Here is a 20,943-nt window from a genome sequence, read left to right on the forward strand (position 1 = left end):
TGATGAAGGAGAACAGAATAGAATGAGGCAAGGCAAATATACCGAGTAGTATTCTTTTACATTGTTTACTAGGTCGATCTTGGCTATATTAAGTTATTAACCCATACTTGATTATCCCATTATAAAATGATCGAGTCAAGTTTGTATCACCTAATAAGATTATCGAGCTTGGTAAAATTTTGTTAAGCTAGAATAGTATGACGGCATACACCCGTTTTAACCCGTCTAGAAGTAAATTATGTGAGAAAATAAATAAAAGAATAAAATTAAGGTCAAAGATTAGAATCCCTAGTCCCTAGCTCCTAAAATGTGAGAATTTGGAAAAATAAGACCCAAAAAAATACTACCCCTTACGAATAGTGTCATTCTTCCATCTAAACCATTGAACAATTGTGTTACCACTCATCTAAGCCCTTCGTTTCATCCTTTCTTCAGTTCCTAATTCCTCATCTTCACTCTTCCTTCATTCTCCCTTATTACATCTTCACTTCTCCTTTTATTTCCTCTACCTATTCTCCCTTTTTACTCTTTTCACTTAATTCATTTTTTTGTGCTCTACCGACTATACCAATTATTTCATCTTCATCTTTTGATTAGTGGTCATAGTGTGACTTATCTAAAGCAACTCCGGCATGTTGTCAATCGATTTAGGGTTCCTGAGGTATGATCGCCTTGGTTTGGTTCATTTTTAGATAGTTTAATTCACTTTTTGCGTCGTTTAATCGGCTTGATTTAGGATTCCTATTTGGGGTGTCTGATTGTTCAAATTTATAGAGTTGTGCCCGTCGGATTTTGAGCGGCTCAACCATGTGGTCAATCGTTTCTGAATTCCTCGGGTAAAGTCAGCATGATTTTGTCAGATTTAGGGTGGTTTAATTCAATTTTAGAGATATTCGTTTGAATGTTTCAAATTCTACTTGATTTAGGAGCATTTGTTTACGTTTTCCGCTTGCTGCATCATGTTTATGAAACTGCTTTGATTGGATCAAATTTGATTCGTGAATTCTAGATTTATCATGATAGCGACACAACTATGGCGAATTGGCGTGACGGAGATGGTGATGCTGCTGCTGCTCCTCCTCACATAAGTATTGCCTATCCAGGGGTATGATATTCATAATTTGACCTATTAATCTTTGCTTTGTTATTAACAATAAGATCATCTTTTGGAAGATTTAAGGTTAGCTAACTAGCTTTGTTTATCTGTATATAACCACTCGGGCTGAATTCCCACTAATGAAGAGGTTGAATGATGTGTATTCTGAACTACGCACATTTCAAAATGTCATGCCTGCAAAGCAACCAGATGCTTGACTGGCACCAAATCCTAGGTATGCCCAGACGTACCTTCTCAAGTTCTTTTACTCAGTTAATTCATTACGTCATTAATAATTTAGACATTAGTTTAACAGATAAAATGGTGAACGGTGATACTCATGTACGTATAAATTAACACCAAATTTGTCGTTATAGCTCTTTATACCCGAGGAATAAGGGTGTGGTGCTAGGAATAGGGACTTCCGACAAGGACAAAGGGTTTTTTGTAGTCTTATGTATTAAATCTCATATTCTCATTTGTTAACTATTCGGCATGCAGTTGTAAAGGATGTAGGAATTATCTGACTAAAAAGTAACTATAAGCAAGTTGATTTTATACATGATGCAGGAATGATGTAGTTGTGTCAAATAGTGGCGAATCGAACCTTCTCAATCTCCTTAGCAACACGATCAGTTTGGTTGTTTGTTTGAATTTTGACTGTTTTCGTGTGTCTGATTTGTGGGTTTTTAAAGGTGGTGGTTCAATTTTAAAGGGTTGTTTGTTCCAATGTTCTCAATTTTGTGTGACTGATACACCGCAATGCCATGTTTTGTTGTTCGCTCTTGTCCGCTCATGGATAGCAAGTTGTGGCACACTGCTCGGGTTACTGCGAATGCGGATATATCCGTTTGACAGTGTTGTAGCTGCCTCATATACGCTCTACCAATAAACTGTTCAGGGTTTTAGGGGTACTGCAGATTCTTTGGAGGTGTGCTATGGCGTGAATGTTGGTTTCTTATGCCTCTGGTTACGGCTACCTGTGTTCTGTACCATAAGTTGTATATTAGGTGTCGCCAGGTCCGGCTGTGTTGAATAAGCCCGCGATGTGTTGTTTTGGCAGTAGTTTTGTTAGTCTATGCCCTGTCTGGTACATGTGAAACATGTAGCATGTGTGCTGGATTGCCTCTGAAATATATGTTTGTGTGTGTATGTACATGCCTGCGATTGAATAGGTCCTATGCTTGTTGTTGCATTTATTCTGATTGCACAATACCTATACTGTAGTATTCGACATTGAGGTATCCTCCCGTGTAGGCTGCCTCAGTTCCTATCTAATTAGTGGGTGTTGTTGCGTTGCCTCATGTCCACGCTTAGGGAAACAAGGGGAATAAGCCAACTACTGATCCAGGGATGAGGACAACTTGATTTCAAGCCATGCCGGTGTTCGCTATAGGAGCAAGACTTCGCTCCTATCAACATCCAATCCAGGTGAACATATGTAACGGTACACGACTTATTTGCAAAAGTTTCAGCCGAAACTTGATAGAGTGTGTGATAAACATGGAGACCATGCAGGTGAACATGTGTCCATACCACGTATAAATTTACGGCCACCATCTTCTGCAAACTATCCGTTCCAGTTCCGGCGCAGGCAGTTCCCTATTAAACTGAGTTTTGCCATGACTATAAACAAATCTCAGGGGCAAACGTTAGACCAGGTTGCTATTTACTTGCCAAGGCCATGTTTCTCACCGGGGTAACTATACGTCGCACTGTCACGCGCTAGGAGGTCAGACAAGGTAGCGGTTATTACAGCCCCACGACCACAAAACGCTCCTACAAACTCTGCGAAAAACATTGTTTCCTATGCCGTCCTTGAGCTTGCTGGCATCATTTGAAGCACAGGTACACTAAACTATGTTGCTGCTTTGTCCTTTATATCCGTTGCCAAAATACCTTCAGCATTTTCTTGATTTGATAAAGGAGCTGCATTACGTTGCACTCTAACCCAGTTCTCTCAGTAAATTGTTAATTTTCAGGTGTCTTAAATCTCCTAATGTCAACATTTGTGCCTGCTTGAACACAACTTTTGGGACCGTCAGATTGTGCCACAGATACTTCCTCAAGGCTTAGAGCGAATTTTGTAGGATGCTCATATTCCGCTCTAAAATAAAACACCATACATCCAGGAACTATGTTTAACTTAGCACATTAGTAATGCATGTAATGGCACAAGCAGGGTTTGAAATATGTTTAACTTCGACACATTATTAAATATTAATGCATTTAGAGGTACAAAGTAAGTTTCTTTTTGGTTTGCTGGGTTGTGTCCATATACAGCATAGCGTCTTCTATCCAGCTCTTAGGAGATGTAAATCGCAATGTCCACAACTTCTATGACGCTTACTAATAAGATCGTTTAAATGATTAACCAAATTGGGGTTCCGCGCCCGATAGGGCGTGGAGCAACAACTAGTATAGACATAAAATTAAAAATAATACTCCCTCCCAGTCACTATAATGTTCCCTCTTTACCGAAACGGATTATTCAACTAATGTTCCCCTTTCTATTTTTAGAAACTTTTACTCTTATTTTATTCATTCCTCTCTCCTATTACCAAACCCCACACAATTCTTTTACTCCTATTTTATTACTTTCCTTTATGTTTTAGCCCCACAATTCTTTATTTAACTACTAATAATTCATCCCTCTCTCCTATCACCAACCCGACACAACTCTTTTACTCTTATTTTAATACTCCCTCCATGTTTTTATATATGACGTTTTGCATTTACGAGGTAAGCTTTTGACTTTAATATTTACAAAAATATATTTGTTCAAAAAATATAAAAATGGTACCATTAAATTCCTTACGAAAAACTCTTTCATATGAGTATACATATCATAATATTTAGTCTTATATTTTAAGAGATATTGAAGAGAGAAGGGAGTGTCTCGAAATGTGAGAAAGTCATATATAAAAAAATAGAGGGAGTACTTTTTATTAAGTATTGTGCCCATATCAAATGGGAACAATATAATGACTGGGAGGGAGTATTATAATTTAATAGTTAATGATTTAAAATACGGGTGTTACAAATGTGTTAATAGGTCCATGAAGATGATTTTTACGATTAATCTTACTTGGGTCTCATGTGCTTTAATTGGCCTAAACCATTAGAAAAAGGACATGTTGCATTTTTTTTTTAAATTTAACTCACCTAAAACTAATTGGATAAATTGTTGTGGAAAGTTTTTGTAAAAAAATACCATCTTTTGAGAAAATGAGGCTGATGACCCGCATAAACCACAAAAACTTATTGTTGTTGTGGGCGATGTTAAATTTACTTGACAAGTGTTAGGGAATATCAAGGGTTTAGTAGTGACGTCTACGTCATGACGACTATCGTCTAAGATTTAGAGTATTAAGGTTCGTGTTCCCTCTACTATGATTCTATAAATACATGTAGTATTATCAATAGAAACACATCAATTAATAATACAAACAACCATTTTATTATGAAATACTCTCTTCTACAATTTATCATGGTATCAGAGCCTATTTTCTGAGGTCTCTAAAAAATCGCTTCCATTTTTTTTGCCGACGGGCAAACATGTATAACACTCATCTGCTGGATATATCTTAGTATTATACCCTTCAGAAAAAGAAAAAAAAACATTCAAATTGACATTTATTGATCTGGTTTAGTTTTTTTTACTCCAATTATAATAATGCCTTGCGTGCGTACGAACGCATGAAGCTTTCCTTAGCAATTCTTAAAAATCATGATTTCCTCACTCTCCCCACTAATTCATGAACTATACAACCAATTTTATATGTTGTACGGTGTAGAATCTGAGTTTTGTGATAAAGTATTCGAGCTTTATATTAAAGAATATGAGCTTTATTAGAAAGTATTGAGTTTATCCATTTACACATTAAAAACATAAACTTTGAATTAGCTCAGAAAGAATACATATAAGCTCGATCGGATTCTTATACCTTGGTTGTACAATGCTTATAGTACAACTGGTTGTATAATCCTATTTGTGTCTCCACTTGCACAAATATCATTCTATGGTTTTCATAGTGATTGATTTTTCAACGAGGGGTTCAAAAATAAAGGTTTATGATGTTATCTACAGGTGATCATGGGCCGGACCGGACCGGGTTTGGGTCAGACCCAAGAATTAAAATAAGCCCAAGGGTGCGGGCCGAGCTACAAGTGCGGGCCTATTTTATCGGCCCAAACCCGGCCCATGCAGGCTTAAAGCGGGCTTTTGGGCCAATTCGGGCTAAATACTTTTCCTCTTAAAATAAGTTTAGAAATCTCCATTATGAAGTTAGATACTTTGTGTAGTTGTTATCAAAATTTTCGTATAGAATTATGTGATTTTTTCGAGTATTGTCAAATAAGATTTAAGAACTAGTAACCTAATGTAGCTTTTATGAACTTACTGCTTGAGGTAACTCATACAAACTAAATGCGCAATTTTTAATAGTGTAATAATATATTTTAGTGCGGTGTTCACTATATGTTGTTGTAGTGTTGTAATTGATTTGATATTTGTTGTTCTTTAGGCTCAAAAACATTGACTTAGCACGCCGATAATGGTAAACAATTTATCGGCACGAGCGTGATACAAAATCATTAGCTCATTTTTTATCATATAAATACTGGTAAAGGAAAATACTAAGCCTTATCAAACTAATACATGTAAACAAGTGACAACCGCTTATTTACAATACAACAATTGATTGATTAATTATTTTACTAAATGCTTATTAACATTCTTGAATTGTACATATTCGTAAATTTTGCATATGTTCGGGCCGGGCCGGGCCAAAATTTGGGTCGTAAAGGCGGCCCAAACCCGGCCCTATTATATTGAATCGGGCCGTAGGCTTTTCGGGCCTAAAATCGAGGCCCAAGTCCGGGGAAAAATCGCGATGGGTCGGGTCGGGGTAGCAGGCCTGGGCCATATGATCAGCTCTAATGTTATCTACTCGTTAAAATTGATAAGAAAATGATGACCATTTATCTTCTTGGAATTTGATTTAGTCTTCCGTTCTGATTAAGGTGGTACAAAATTGACTGGCGAGTTGTTACGCAATGAAATTTGAAGTCTGAAAAATTTTAACGATCTCCAAATATTGAAATTAACGGATAATTTTCCGTTTTACTAAAATTTGTTTAGGTCCGATTACTGTTCCTAACAATTTTTTTTGATTTTCGACAAGTCTGAAAAACTTAACCTTCTTGTTTGAGAAAATTTTCAAGCGAGTTTATACTCGTTTATCTAACCTACCTTGCGAAGATGGAGATGAAGATGAGAAGACGTCGAAGATGAAGATATTTTTTATCTTTCTTATTTTGCAAACTCATGGAAATTTAATTTTATTAAATTACCATGAGTTGGAGGGACGATGTTAGGGAATATCTAGGGTGTAGTAGTGACGCTGACGACTACGTCACGACGACTATCGTCTAGGGTTTAGAGTATTAGGGTTCGTGTTCCCTCTACTCGGGTTGTAAACGAGCCGAACTGAGCTCGAGCTCGGCTTCAAGCTCGTCGAGGCTAAAAAATTGAAGCTCGAGATCGGCTTGGAAAAAGCTCGAGCTCGGCTCGAGTTCAAATCGAGCTCGTTTTATCTTTATATTATTTTCACTTTTTTACTTTTTGAATCTAACTAAATATAAATATTTAAAAAAATAAATAAGATTATAAAATACCAAAAAATATTATGATATAATATACTTATAAATGGCTAAATAACAAATAATTTAAAATAACATTAATATTAAATTATACTCCCTCCTATTCATTCATTTTGTCCCCCTTCTATTTTGCACAAGAATTAAGAAAATGATTTTGGACCACACAAAACACTCTATTCCACTCTACCCCACATGTAATTAAATTTGGACCACATAAAAGTTACCAAAAAAGGAAAGAGGGACAAAAATCCGACTAGTTTCGATAAGGAAAAAGGGACAAAATGAATGAATAGGAGGGAGTATAAATTATACAAAAAAAAATTATAAACGAGCCTAAACGAGCTTCTGAGCCGAGCCTTGCTGAGCTCGGGCTCAGCTCGTATTTAGCGAAGCTCGGCTCGAGCTCGTTTTGACCGAGCACGAGCCGAGCTTTGACTGGGCCGATTCCAATGGCTTGTCGAGCCGGCTCAGATCATTTACACCCCTACCCTCTACTATGATTCTATAAATACATGTATTATTAGTTTAGAAACACATCAATTAATAATACAAACCATTTTATGGAATACTCTCTTCTACAATTCATCAACAACTAAAACAAATTCTCATTTAAGACAACATTATTTAATTTAAGCATAAAGCAGGTCAAGCTTAAGACAAATAGTACTCCATCGTTTTAAAGGAGAATTATCGAATAAGTAATGACCGTTCGGTGGTTAGATTTGGTGGACACCTATGTAAACAAAAATGGACTAATAAATAATGGGAGTTCATGATTTTAAATGAAACTCTGTTTATGCCGAGACTCGTGAATTCGTGATGAATAAGGTCAAAGTAAATTATTATATTGACGGTTGATTCAATTTCTAGAAGTCAAAGAACTTGCCACCTTCATAAAGAAAGCGTTTCCGTACCTATTAATTTCGGTGCTGGAATGCTGGATGGAGTGTACTAATGTAGGTCATGTATGATGAAACGTTTTGTATCACCGCATGCACGTTTGTAATTCCATGTTGTATTGGTAGCAAAAAAAAAAACGTTGCTTCATTTTTTTGTGTCTCGAAAATGACACTTTAACCCTATGTTTTAGCAATGAATAGATTATACAACCTATTGTATGTAGTTGTATGATGTAGAATTTGAGCTGTCTACTACAGTTTTTGAGTTTTGTTTAAAAGAATTTGAGCTATGTCATAAAGTTTTTGAACTCACACACTTAAACATAAAAAAATAAACTCTTACCAAATTCAGAAAAATTACACATAAGCTCAGATTAATGTATAGGGTTGTACAATGCTTATTATACAACTGGTTGTATAGTAGTATTTGTGATGTCTGGTTGTATAGTAGTATTTGTGATGTTTTAGCATGTACATAGTACTTTATCTGGTTTGAAATTTATTTTTTAGTAAAATTCTTTTTAGTAAAATTATTACTGTATAATGTTACTACGTATATCTTTAAATATTTTCAACTTTGACCGCAAATGTGAAACGGCAAGATTAAAGTGATAATAAGGGAGTATTACTTTTAAACTAGTTTTAAACTCGTGCAAATTTGCTCGGGTTTACTTATTTAGCAATTGTTATTATTAGAATTGACAGAATAGATAACTATCAAAATTTAAATATACAAACTATAGTCTAAAAAAAATCAATTATGTACATACAATAATTATTACCACTCCGTAAAGATACAATTTATATCGTGAACCTAATAACATTATAAATTTTGGAAAATTTTGATATAAATATATTAGGTGTTGTATTAGATATGCACTTAGTAATTTACGAAAAAAAACTATTTAAAATATTAACGTTCAAAATTCTACTGCTATATATCGTGAAATTTCATTAAATTTCTACATTTATTTAAATTTACCACTTTCAAAGTTCAAATCTATCCACAGTTTAATTTACTCTTTGTATGACAATATTTGTCGTCAGTTATCAAAAGTAATTCATTATGATAAAGTAGATGAAACAGTTTTTTCCTAAAACAACTTATAAAACAAATGGTTAGAAAAACAAATATACTATATGGTAACAAATGTATATTATATGGTTTTTATAATTTCTATAAATTCAGAGATCATGAGTGTGACAATGAAATGATAGATTAATAATTAAATAAGGTTAAAGAACATGAGGTTCCGTACAAAAAAAAAAACAATCCTAAAAGGCTAAAAAGAAGCAACTAATACACAACCTAAACAACTCAGCTTTTATACTATTTAGATAACTAATTTTCCATTTGATTATGTTTTGTTTTGGACTTAAATATTACTCCCTTTTTACCTATTTGACACAAAATCTTAAAATTTAACCAATTTATTACACGCAAAAACTTTTTTTTTTTACCAATTTGTTTCAATTTTTTTTACCAATCTGTCCATAGCTAGATGGTTGTAATGTTTCAAATTTGGATCCTTTTTTTAATAAGATCAGAGAAACTCTTTGTTATATCGGTAATCGGATCAATCATCAATGTACAACACACATAATGGATACATGAATCTGTGAAATGAATGAAATTGTAAATATAACCATTAATAACCATGTGCTTTCCCACTCACACCCTAAATGGGTTTTTTGTGAGAGGAAATGGTATCCGTCTTGACCATTTCAGACGGATATGACGGTCTGAAATAAGAATTTGTGTAATAACAAAGCAAAATCTAAATGAAATAAAAAATGACCCTTATTGATTAGGGTGTACAAAATCTTAGTAGACCCGTGCACATAAAAAACGGGATTCATTTTCGCAATATGATTTTTACTCATTATCGCAGTTTTTTTTTTACACCAAATTTTCCATTTGTCTGCCTTTCATATGACGAACAAGTATTTAATTCGTTAATCCTATATTAATTATTAATTTCACTATTTCTTATATTTTTGTTTTTTTTAATTAGAGTGTATTATGGTCTAATTAATTATGATGTAGTGTGGTTGGTCTGTTGGTGTTGGTTATTGCGGCCAGTGGTTGGCGGTGGACCACGATTCGTCGACGAGTGTGGGCCAGTGATTTGGCACTGTGAGTTATATGCGAGGAAGGGAGTTTAGTTTGCTAGCATCGGGTTTATGGAGGTGGTTAGGTACGCTGCTCATATGAGCCACCAACAAATGTTGGCCGGCTCGATGGACGTCAGGAGTGGCCGACGATTTTGGTGATTGTTTGCTCTTTTTTTTTTCTTTTTCTTGTGTAGTACATAACGTTGAAAAAATATCACTATAGTACATGAAAAACGTACTACACATTGCAACGTTATTAACTAAAGGTAATGCAATCCCTAATTAGGGTATTGTATTGATCTCAATTATATAGTTACAGTATCCCGAATACAAGGAAACAATATCACAAAATAAACTAATTACGAGATATACAAGGAAATATAATAAACTAAATATATACAGAATATTTACTAATATACCCCCGCAGTCTAAGCGGGAGGAGACCGTACGCTGAGACTGGATCTAAATCGTGTAAAAAGATGTTTGGGAATCCCCTTAGTGAAAATGTCGGCATATTGATAATCAGTTGGCACATGTAAAACTTTCACTTTCCCAATACGAACTTGTTCGCGAACAAAATGAATGTCGATCTCAATGTGCTTGGTCCGCTGATGTTGAACAGGATTGTCCGAAAGGTAGACCGCAGATATATTATCACGATAAACAAGGCTGACCGAAGAAATAGGAACCCGAAGCTCCATCAAGAGATTTCGCAACCAGCTAGTCTCAGCTACATCATTTGCAACACCCCTATACTCCGCTTCCGCACTAGATTTAGAAACTGTTCTTTGGCGCTTAGAAGACCAAGAAACCAAATTATTACCAAGAAAAACGCAGTAGCCGGAAATGGATCGTCGTGAGTCAGGGCAACCCGCCCAATCAGCATCAGTATAGGCGGTCAAGGTATGAGAGGAAGACTTCGAAATCGTCAAACCGCAATCGAGGGTGCCCTTGAGATAGCGCAAAATTCGTTTCAAGAACTGGAAGTGAGGCTCACGAGGGGCATGCATAAATAAACAGACCTGCTGAACCGCATAGGTAATGTCGGGTCGAGTGATGGTAAGGTACTGGACGGTTCCTACAATGCTTCGATATGAAGTAGGATCAGGTAAGAGCGAGCCAGCCGTAGCACTAAGTTTAGACCCGGTTTCAACAGGGGTGGACACGGGGTTGCAGGAGCCCATATTAGTACGAATTAAAATGTCACGGGCATACTTAGTTTGCGAAAAAAAGAAGCCGGAGGAATTTCGGGATACCTGGATGCCGAGAAAATGATGCAATTTACCAAGATCGGTCATCGCGAATTCCTGTGACAAATCGTGAATAATGCGACGGAGGAGAGTTGTGCTAGACGCAGTAAGGACAATGTCGTCTACATAGAGCAGCAAATAGGCCGTATCGGATCCACTTTGAAAAATAAACAATGATTGGTCACACACACTACTCTTGAACCCCTTAGATAAGAGAAATGTCGCGAATCGCTGATACCAAGCCCGAGGGGCTTGCTTTAGGCCATAAAGTGACTTGCGAAGACGACACACATGTCGAGGCTTAGAGGGGTCGACAAAACCAGGTGGTTGGTGCATGAAAACTGTTTCATTGAGGTCACCATGGAGAAACGCATTTTTAACATCCAATTGATGAATTGGCCAAGACCGGGTGACCGCAAGGCTAAGAACAGTTCGAATCATCGTGGGTTTGACCACGGGGCTAAAGGTCTCATCACAATCTATACCCACTTGTTGACATTTGCCATTTACCACAAGGCGAGCCTTATATCGCTGCAAGGAACCGTCAGACTTAAATTTGTGGCGGAATAGCCACATACATCGAATCACATGAGCGTCAGACGGACGGGGCACAAGTTCCCATGTTTGATTATTAATTAAAGCACGATGCTCGTCATGCATGGTGGCATTCCAGTTGGGGTCGTGCAGGGCAGCGTGAGGGCTTTTAGGAAGCGGGGAAAGCTCGGGTTGGGTAGTAGCAGCGAGGACACGGGGTTTAAAAATCCCGTTCATTGCTCGAGTGGTCATTCGATGGTCACGGAATGAAGATGGGGGAGGGTCAGGGGAGTGATGATGCGGGGAAGGGGAATGTCGAACAGTGGCAGGGGAGGGAGTAGGCTGGTTAGATGGTGGTCTAGAGGGTTCTGCAGTGGTGGTTGGGGTAGGTGGTGTAGGCGGGGTATTGGGACGTGGTGGGGAGGCAGGGGCAGGCTGATGTGGTGGTGTTTTGGGTATTGGTTGGGCAGGGAGTGGGGCGTCTGGTTGTTGTTGGAGAAAGGCATCAATGATAGCAGGGGATAGGGACGTGGTGGGGGCAGGGACGGGTCGTGGTTGGGACGGAGCAGTGGAATTAGCGAAGGGGAAGATGGACTTATCGAAAGTGACATGACGTGAGATAATGAGCTTACCACTAGACAACTCTAGACATTTGTAACCTCGAAACTCTTGTGGGTACCCGAGGAAGACACATTTTGTGGAACAGGGTGCGAGTTTATGAGGGGTTTTGGCAGTTAAGTTGGGAAAGCAAACACACCCGAAGACACGTAAGTGAGAGTAAGAGGGATTTTTATGGAAGAGGGCGGAAGTTGGTGTAGCGTAGTGAAGTGTTTTGGTGGGCAATATATTATGGAGATGGACTGCCGTATGGAGGGCATTGACCTAATACTCTAAAGGAAGGGAGGCATGGTGGATGAGAGCTAGGACGATTTCATTGATGCGTCGTATCATTCGTTCGGCTTTACCATTTTGTGGTGAGGTTTGAGGACATGAAAACCGAAAAACAAGGCCATTTTGGTCCGCAAAGGCTTTAAATTCATTATTGTCAAATTCGCGGCCTAAATCGCATTGAAAGGCTTTGATGGGTCGTTGGAATTAAGTTTTGCCGTAGGCGTGGAATTTAATGAATTTAGAATAAGTTTCCGATTTAAATTTTAACGGATATACCCAGACAAATTGTGTGAAGTTATCAATCAAAATCAAATAATATTTATAGCCTGCTTTACTTTTGATTGGTGAAGTCCACAAATCGCTATGAATAATGTCAAAGGGTGCAACAGTACGAGACAAAGAATCGGAAAAAGGTAAACGCTTGTGTTTGCTTATTTGACATGAATGACATAAAGAATTATCCAATTTGCTAACACAATCAATTCTAGAATTTGACTTAAGGAAATTGAAAATAGAGGCACCCGGATGACCAAGACGGGAGTGCCATACATTTGGTGAAAAAGTAATAAAAGTAGAGCTGGACGCGGGCTTCGATGAAGGTGACTCGGCTGACACGGGGTAGAGGTCTCCGTCACTATCACTCCTCAGAATCAGACTCCCATTCGCTAAATCCTTCACAGAGAAACCATAAGGATCAAATTCAACAGAAACATTGTTGTCTTTTGTAAACTGTCTTACTGATATTAAATTTTTAATAATTTTGGGAGTATATAAGACATTGTGTAGGTGAAGGGTTCGGTTAGGTGCGGTCAAGGTAGTGTGGCCGGAACCGTGTACTGGAATGCTAGCGCCATTACCGACATAAATAGAGCGAATCGAACTAGAATTAATAGAGGGAGAAAGAGTACCTGCATCCGCGCTGACATGAGAAGAAGCTCCTGTATCCATGTAGAAGGGTCCCTGTCCAAACGGTTGTAACGTAAAGGCGTTAAAAGCTTGACTCAAATCCGTCATTTGTTGAGCATCTTCACTGGTTGCAGCTACGTGTGCTTGACCGTAGCCTGATGATGGTGCTCTTGCACCGCTACTATTGCTGCGAGGTCTCGAAAACTGCTGTGGCATAGGCCACGCTTGCCAAGGGTTGGTCCACCCGGGATAGGTGGGGTAAGGGCACGGTGGTGGAGCCCACTGTACCGGCCAAGAGGGCATGGATCTCCACTGAGCAGGGACGGCAGCAGGTTGCGACTGCTGTTTCGATTGATTGCGGTTTCCGCCGCCCTTGTTCCCGCGTCGGCCGCCACTTTGACGGGTGGTGCGAGAGGACCTAGACTTGGGTGCATCATCCCAAGTAAGAGTGTCACCAGAGGGGGCAGAGGGCGCGACAAGGGTCGTAGGTTCCTCGCGTCTGTCACGTCGGTGATTTTCGAGTTCAATCATACTCCGGGCCGTCTCAAAATTGGGAAGCGATTAATTGATAAATGCAGCAACCGTGTCGTACTCCTTTGGGAGACCACGGACCAACTGAAGCACCAAACGCTGATCATTAATGGCGGCACCGACATCACCTAGAGAAACTGACAACTCTTTGAGACGTTGACAGTAGGCATCGAGAGATGCGAAATTACCCAATTTTAAATTGGTGAATTCATGCTCAAGGCTCGCATCACGCGCGCCCTTGTTATTCAGGAACATCGCTTCGACTCGAGTCCAAGCTTCGCGAGCGGTGAATTTACGCTGGAGAACGTGCGGGAGGAGATCGTCTGACATGGTGCCATAGATCCACTGGAGCACAATAGCGTCAATTTCCGACCAGGACTCGAAAAGGGGATGGGTTTCAGCGGGGGCGTCAGTGCCATCGATATGATGCAGAACCTTATACCCTCGAGCATAAAGGGTGAATAGGTCGACCCATAGAGAATAGGAGACCTTGACACCGTCTAGAACCCGTACCTTATTTTGAATATTGGTGACGGTATAGACGGGGTGAATTGTGGATTTGGGGGGGGGGGGGGGGGATCGACTCTTTCTTCGCCGGGCATCGTTGCGTGAGGCTAGCACGGCAAAGGCAAACGAACGGGGTCGGGATCGGAGAATTACCGTGAGTAATTTTTCAAAGAAGATGACCTGGTGTCTGATACCATAAAGATAATGCAATCCCTAATTAGGGTATTGTATTGATCTCAATTATATAGTTACAGTATCCTGAATACAAGGAAACAATATCACAAAATAAACTAATTACGAGATATACAAGGAAATATAATAAACTAAATATATACAGAATATTTACTAATATTAACCATGAAACAACATTATTAATCATGGAACAACACTGCCAACCCATCACCGCCGGCTCCTCACCAACGTCCACTCACCGTTGGCCTCTCCACGGCGCATCTCCATCGATGTCGCATTCAGATTGACACATCTCCAATGTGCTGCATCCCCATCGGCGACGACCCCCCCCGCTGTCGACATCAACTTGCTAAGTGTAGGCTTTGTGAATTTTTAGATGAATCGGACATAAGAGAAAATATTAGAAAGAGGTTAGAGAGGGAAAATGGGAGGAAAAATGAGAGAAATATAATTGTCAATAGTGTCCTGCGATGATTAAAATATGTACTGCGAAAATTAGGGGTCATAAGAAATTATCTTTCTTCTATATTGTAACCGCGTCGATATCTCTTTATTTTATAAATAACTAATAAATTGAATTAATGGTTAATATGCCTGGATTTGCTAGAATCGATTGAATAAATTCTCATTGGATAAAAAATCAACAAAAGGCGGCAATTGTCAATCCTCGTATGTCTTAATTAATTTCTACCTTGAAATAAATACAACTCATGCACATGTATACCATAGTTTAAACGTTGGACCATCAAATAAAGGAATGTAATCGGTGGGTTGTATTGATTATGTCAAACGTTTAAATACAAACTAATGCTTAACAGAATACTACAAACTAGGTAACAAATACTATAAGCTAGGAAACTATCTAACCTAAGCTAGGTAAATGAATAATATCAAATAATTACAATATTACATATTGACTTATTCTAATATTCTATCACACCCCCGCAGTTGAAACGGGAGGTAAGCGAATGTGTAAACTGTCACGGAAATCATCAAATAAGACAAGAGGAAGGCCTTTAGTGAAGATATCGGCAATTTGATAACGAGATGCTATATGACGAACCCGGACTTCACCACGTTCAACTTTTTCCCGGACGAAATGAATATCCATTTCGATATGCTTAGTACGTTGGTGTTGGACTGGGTTTTCCGATAGATAAATGGCACTAACGTTATCACAGTACACGAGTGTAGCTTTGGGCATAGGAACATGTAGTTCTATGAGTAAGTTTCGGAGCCAACAGGATTCTGCAACGACATTAGCTACCCCACGGTACTCGGATTCGACACTGGAGCGAGATAGTGTAGGTTGTCGTTTGGAAGCCCAGGAGATCAAGTTATCCCCTAGAAAGACACAATAACCAGAAGTCGAGCGTCTCGTGTCGGGACACCCGCCCCAATCCGCGTCTGTGTAAGCTCGGAGGAGGGTAGGAGCTGATTTGTATAGCCACAAACCACGGTCAGCGGTACCCTGGATATAACGGATAATCCGTTTGAGGGCGGCCATGTGCTCGGTCATGGGGTTGTGCATGAATAGGCAACACTGTTGAACCGCGTAGGAGATGTCGGGTCTAGTAAATGTGAGATATTGTAGAGCACCGGCAAGACTACGATAGAGGGTGGGGTCCGAAAAAGGGACGGATTGATTTGCACTCAATTTAGGTTTAGTATCAACTGGTGTAGCGGAGGATTTACACGATGACATTCCCGCTCTATCAATGATCTCATTTGCATACTTGGTTTGAGATAAAAACATACCTTTAGATGTTTGCTTGACGGAAATACCCAAAAAATAATGGAGGGGGCCAAGATCCTTCATAGCAAATTCGGTGCTAAGGTGTCGCATAATGGTTGCCCGGAGAGCATCGGAGGAACATGTCAATATTATGTCATCTACGTAAAGTAATAGATAAGCAATGTCATTACCTTTGTGATAGATGAATAGAGAGTGATCCACTGTACTATGCCGGAATCCATTAAGAGCAATAAAATCTGCAAACCGTTTATACCACGCCCGAGGGGCTTGTTTGAGACCATAGAGTGATTTCTTGAGAAGACAAACGTGATCAGGTCGTGTTTTGTCACGATAGCCAAGAGGTTGATACATATAAACCGTTTCATTAAGAGTACCATGTAAAAAGGCATTCTTGACGTCAAGCTGATTGACGGTCCAAGAGTGAGATATAGCAATACTAAGAACCGTCCGAATAGTAGCGGGTTTAACCACCGGACTAAAAGTTTCCCCACAGTCGACACCAACCTGTTGAGTTTTGCCATCACCTAGAAGACGAGCCTTATACCTTTCAAAGGAACCATCAGAATTAAATTTATGACGAAAAATCCACATAGAGCGAATCACATTGACATTTGCAGGACGAGGAACCAACACCCACGTCTTATTATTAATAAGAGCGGAATATTCGTCATCCATGGCCAGTTTCCAATTTGGGTCACGAATAGCGGATACGGGATTTTTTGGAATCGGTGACGGAGCTATTATATGGGCCAAATTTTTATGCTGGGAAGACGGTTTCATATATTTGGGGTTGGGCTTGTAAATGCCGTGATCAGCTCGGGTAGTGGGCTTAGATGGTGGGATGGGCTGCTTTGGATGGGGTTGGGCAGAGGGGTCGGGGTCCGGAGATTGGGCCGCGGTAGTCGGGTTTGGTTCAGGGGATTGGGCCTCTGGTTGTGAGGAGTGAAGAAGTGGGCTGATGGGATCAGGCCGGTTAGGGGAAGGGACCGGGTGAGAGTTATTGGGCTGGGTCAGATGTTGTATAACATAGGGAGAGAGCCCAGCGTCCAAAAAATCATATGAGGTAGTGTCGGGTGTCTTTGAATTAGCAAATGGAAAGATTTGTTCATTAAAGATAACATGGCGACTAATAATAATTTTACGAGTAGACATGTCAAGACACTTATAACCACGGTGATTTTTAGGATAGCCAAGAAACACACACGGGGACGATCTAGGTTGTAATTTGTTTATGGTGGTGGAGGGAAATAAGGGAAAACAAAGACAACCAAAGACACGGAGGTGACTATAAGTCGGGGAACGATTATATAGCACTGAGAGTGGAATATTATAAACAATAGGCTTGCTGGGGAGGATGTTAGACATGTAAGTAGCTGTGTCGAGGGCATAATGCCAGAAATTAAGAGGTAATGAGGCATGGATGAGACAAGTACGAATAATATTATTAATGGAACGTATTTTACGCTCGGCCTTTCCATTTTGGGACGAGGTATGAGGGCAAGAAAGACGAAATTGCAGACCATGTTTCTCACTAAAATCACGAAAAAGAGCATTGACAAATTCAGTACCATTATCGCATTGAATTGACTTTATTTTTCGTTCAAATTGAGTTTGAACAAAATTATGAAAAATGGTTAGTATGGGGCTGACTTGGCTCTTTTTAGCAATTGGGAACGTCCATAAAAAATTACTGTAATCATCCAAAATTACCAAATAATATTTGTGACCTAAAGACGATAATATAGGTGAAGTCCATAAGTCACAATGAATAATATCAAAGGGCAAATAAGTATACGACACGGACTTAGCAAAAGGTAGTCTAACATGTTTCCCAAGAGGACAAGACGGACAAAAGAATTGTTTGGAATTACAATCAATTGTTTTATTTTGCTTAATAATAGAAAAAATGGGATCACCCGGATGACCGAGGCGGCTATGCCAAACAGACGGAGCTAAGGCTGCAAACACGGAAGGATGAGCAGCTGACACGGATGGCTTGGAAAGCGGATAAAGGTCACCTTTACTATCACATCTCAGTATTCGAGTCCCCGTCCGTAAATCCTTGACACAAAAACCAAACGGATCAAATTCAACAGTGACGTTATTATCAGTCGTGAATTTGCGAACAGAAATAAGATTCTTAACAAGTTTGGGAGCGTAAAGAACATTTTTCAAAACTAAAGGGGGATATGGCTTAGGAAGGGCAGTATGTCCGTATCCATGAATTGGAATTGACTGACCATTTCCGACAAGTATACCATTAGAAAAACTCGAATTAATAAAAGACGAAAGTGTACCTTGATTGGCTGTCATGTGTGATGTAGCCCCGGTATCCATGACCCATGGCTCAGGTAGAGCGAGTCCCAGAGTGTACATGGCTGCTTCTATGTCAGTTTGTGACGGAGATGAAGCATCTGCCGTGTAGCTGTGCTGCGGCCGTGGGCCTAAAATGCCCTGTTGAGAGCGAGGGGTAAAACCAGGCCGCATCATCCAAGGATTAGACGGATATGGGCAAGGCGGGTATGCCCAAGAAGACCACTGCCATGGTCCGAAACCACCAGGCCACTGTGCAGGAGTACGAGATGTCGACGGAACAGTAGACGCGGCAGAGGAGGAATTTCCTTGAGCCTTACCATTTCCACCATTGTTTCCCTTACCCTTGTTGCCTTTCTTCTTACCTCCGTTACCCCGACCACCCTTGCTGTTTGTGGAGACACTGGACTTGCCACCATTGTCGATGTCAGCATTACCACGAGAGAAAAGGGCTGCCGAAGAACCAGACCCGGTTGCCTCCTGCTTGGCCAAACCGGCTTCTTCAAGAGCAAGCATGGAGCGAGCTTTGAAGAAATTAGGAAGAGGATTAGCTTGTCGGATTATGGTTCCGACATGGTGATAGGCTGGTGATAAACCCGAGACCAATTGAAGGACCAACCGATTCTGAGAAACGGGAGAGCCTACGTTTTTCAATTGATCGGCCAACGACTTGAGTCGTTGACAGTAAGCAGAGACGGATGAAAAATCAGCCATCTCAATGTGTGAAAATTCTTGTTCCAAGGTCACAACACGCGAATTCTGATTGTCTTGAAAGAGGTCAGCGAGACGAGTCCACGCTTCCATGGTCGTGGAATTTGGTTCGACTATTATTTCAAGTAATTCGGTGGTGACGGTGGAATAGATCCACTGTAATACCGTAGCATCCAACGTTTCCCACATCTCCTTTTCGTCATCGGTAGAAGGCGGCGTAGGAGCAACCTTCGGGTGAATGATGTGATGGAGAACACGATTTGATTTAGCATGATTTGTAAACAATGCTACCCATAGCGGGTATTGATCGTTATCCATGCCGAGTTTGACAGCGATGTGATTGGCAACATTGTTGACTGCAAGCGCCGGATGAAAAGACGACTTTGCTTCAGGGGCCATTTGTGACGTGAGGTCGGATGTTTGGTGGAGGATAGAAGAAGAAGAAGAAGGAGGAGATTGAGCGGAAGCAGATGAAGGATCGATTGGGGTTCCTGATACCATAAAGGAATGTAATCGGTGGATTGTATTGATTATGTCAAACGTTTAAATACAAACTAATGCTTAACAGAATACTACAAACTAGGTAACAAATACTATAAGCTAGGAAACTATCTAACCTAAGCTAGGTAAATGAATAATATCAAATAATTACAATATTACATATTGACTTATTCTAATATTCTATCATCAAATTTAATGTGGAAAAGCACTATTCCAAGATTCACTTAGGTAAAGAACGGTTAGGAGAGGCACTCGTTTTTATCGAGTGACACTTTTGAACATTTTTCAAGTTTAATCTTATGCTATTTTCTGTTTATCCCCGTTAAAATTTTCACCCTATTAAAAAAAAATCCTAAATGTCACAATATTAATTTGATAAGGGCAATAACAATTTTAGTATATAAAGAGTTCATATCATATAAAAAGCAGACTTGACAAACGGGTCAATCGGTGGGATACATTTCGGGTCGGGTCATTTCTAGCCTGTAGACTTCGGGCCAGGCCATGTCATTTTGAGTTCGGGTCAACTATTGTCAAGTTAATTGTAGATAATAAACACTTTGTAACAATAAAAATTCAAGTAGAGTTATACTGGGTCGAGTTAATTCGAGTTCGGGTTAAGTTCGGGTATCAGGTCGGGGAGAATGTCATTTTTTTTAGAAAGCCCAACAAGGGTTAATTCATTCCAACCAAATCATCTGCCAAAACATCATCCATCCTATTTGATAGCGAGTCTACCCATATTTAACTAAAAATATGAACAAAAAAGAAACGAACATTGATACACATATATAAAGCAAATATATAGAATTGAATGAAACGAAAAAAGTAAAAAATAACTACTTTCTTGTAAACACACGTATAACTATTGTACAAGAGAATTTGCAATTGGCTTTATTACCCCAAGCAATCTGAACAATCGTCCAACTACCTCTTTTCGTTTTAAACATTAAGTATGAATGGAAACATCGGTTAGCTACCATATGAATTGGAATAATTTACAAATCACCACTTCCGTCATCATACCCGTTAACTTAATCTATTAAAAATTCTTTCAAATCTTTTTTCTTCTTTTTA

General features: G+C 39.4%; 2 protein-coding genes and 1 long non-coding RNA gene across 10 annotated transcripts; 1 reads left to right on the forward strand and 2 right to left on the reverse strand.

Annotated features, from left to right (window-relative positions):
- The first annotated feature begins 352 nt into the window (after positions 1–352).
- LOC141599738 (uncharacterized) lies at positions 353–3,338 on the forward strand. Of its 8 annotated transcripts, XR_012523912.1 has the most exons (7): positions 363–661; positions 1,010–1,105; positions 1,243–1,331; positions 1,667–1,731; positions 2,354–2,527; positions 2,615–2,944; positions 3,079–3,338. It is a non-coding gene; the product is annotated as an uncharacterized LOC141599738 (long non-coding RNA). The 8 variants fall into 8 exon arrangements; XR_012523914.1 differs by lacking the exon at positions 1,667–1,731 and adding an exon at positions 775–836 and having other exon boundaries at positions 2,414–2,944; XR_012523911.1 differs by lacking the exon at positions 1,667–1,731 and having other exon boundaries at positions 364–661; positions 2,414–2,543.
- Positions 3,339–13,916: 10,578 nt separating this feature from the next.
- LOC141601016 (uncharacterized) lies at positions 13,917–14,927 on the reverse strand. Its single transcript, XM_074421277.1, has 2 exons — positions 14,825–14,927; positions 13,917–14,329 (listed from the first exon to the last, which is right to left on the reverse strand). Exons 1-2 carry the CDS (start codon positions 14,925–14,927, stop codon positions 13,917–13,919), a joined length of 516 nt encoding a protein of 171 aa, XP_074277378.1.
- A 3,911-nt stretch (positions 14,928–18,838) lies between these two features.
- On the reverse strand, positions 18,839–19,866 carry LOC141601017 (uncharacterized). The gene is made up of 2 exons (XM_074421278.1): positions 18,975–19,866; positions 18,839–18,879 (listed from the first exon to the last, which is right to left on the reverse strand). The coding sequence occupies exons 1-2, from the start codon at positions 19,864–19,866 to the stop codon at positions 18,839–18,841; spliced, it is 933 nt and encodes a 310-aa protein (XP_074277379.1).
- Positions 19,867–20,943: the final 1,077 nt, after the last annotated feature.

The sequence above is a fragment of the Silene latifolia genome, chromosome 9 (genome assembly GCF_048544455.1).
Source record: "Silene latifolia isolate original U9 population chromosome 9, ASM4854445v1, whole genome shotgun sequence".
Lineage (NCBI taxonomy): Eukaryota > Viridiplantae > Streptophyta > Magnoliopsida > Caryophyllales > Caryophyllaceae > Silene > Silene latifolia.

What these genes read in the sequence shown, in the direction of transcription:
- LOC141601016 (XM_074421277.1), bottom strand. Translation starts at nt 14,927, where the DNA reads ATGTCGACAGCGGGGGGGGTCGTCGCCGATGGGGATGCAGCACATTGG. An exon ending in GCGCCGTGGAGAGGCCAACG is followed by an intron (nt 14,330 to 14,824) that starts GTGAGTGGACGT and finishes TTTATGCTCGAG; the next exon opens with GGTATAAGGTTCTGCATCAT.
- LOC141601017 (XM_074421278.1), bottom strand. Translation starts at nt 19,866, where the DNA reads ATGGTATCAGGAACCCCAATCGATCCTTCATCTGCTTCCGCTCAATCT. An exon ending in GGGAAACAATGGTGGAAATG is followed by an intron (nt 18,880 to 18,974) that starts GTAAGGCTCAAG and finishes GGACCATGGCAG; the next exon opens with TGGTCTTCTTGGGCATACCC.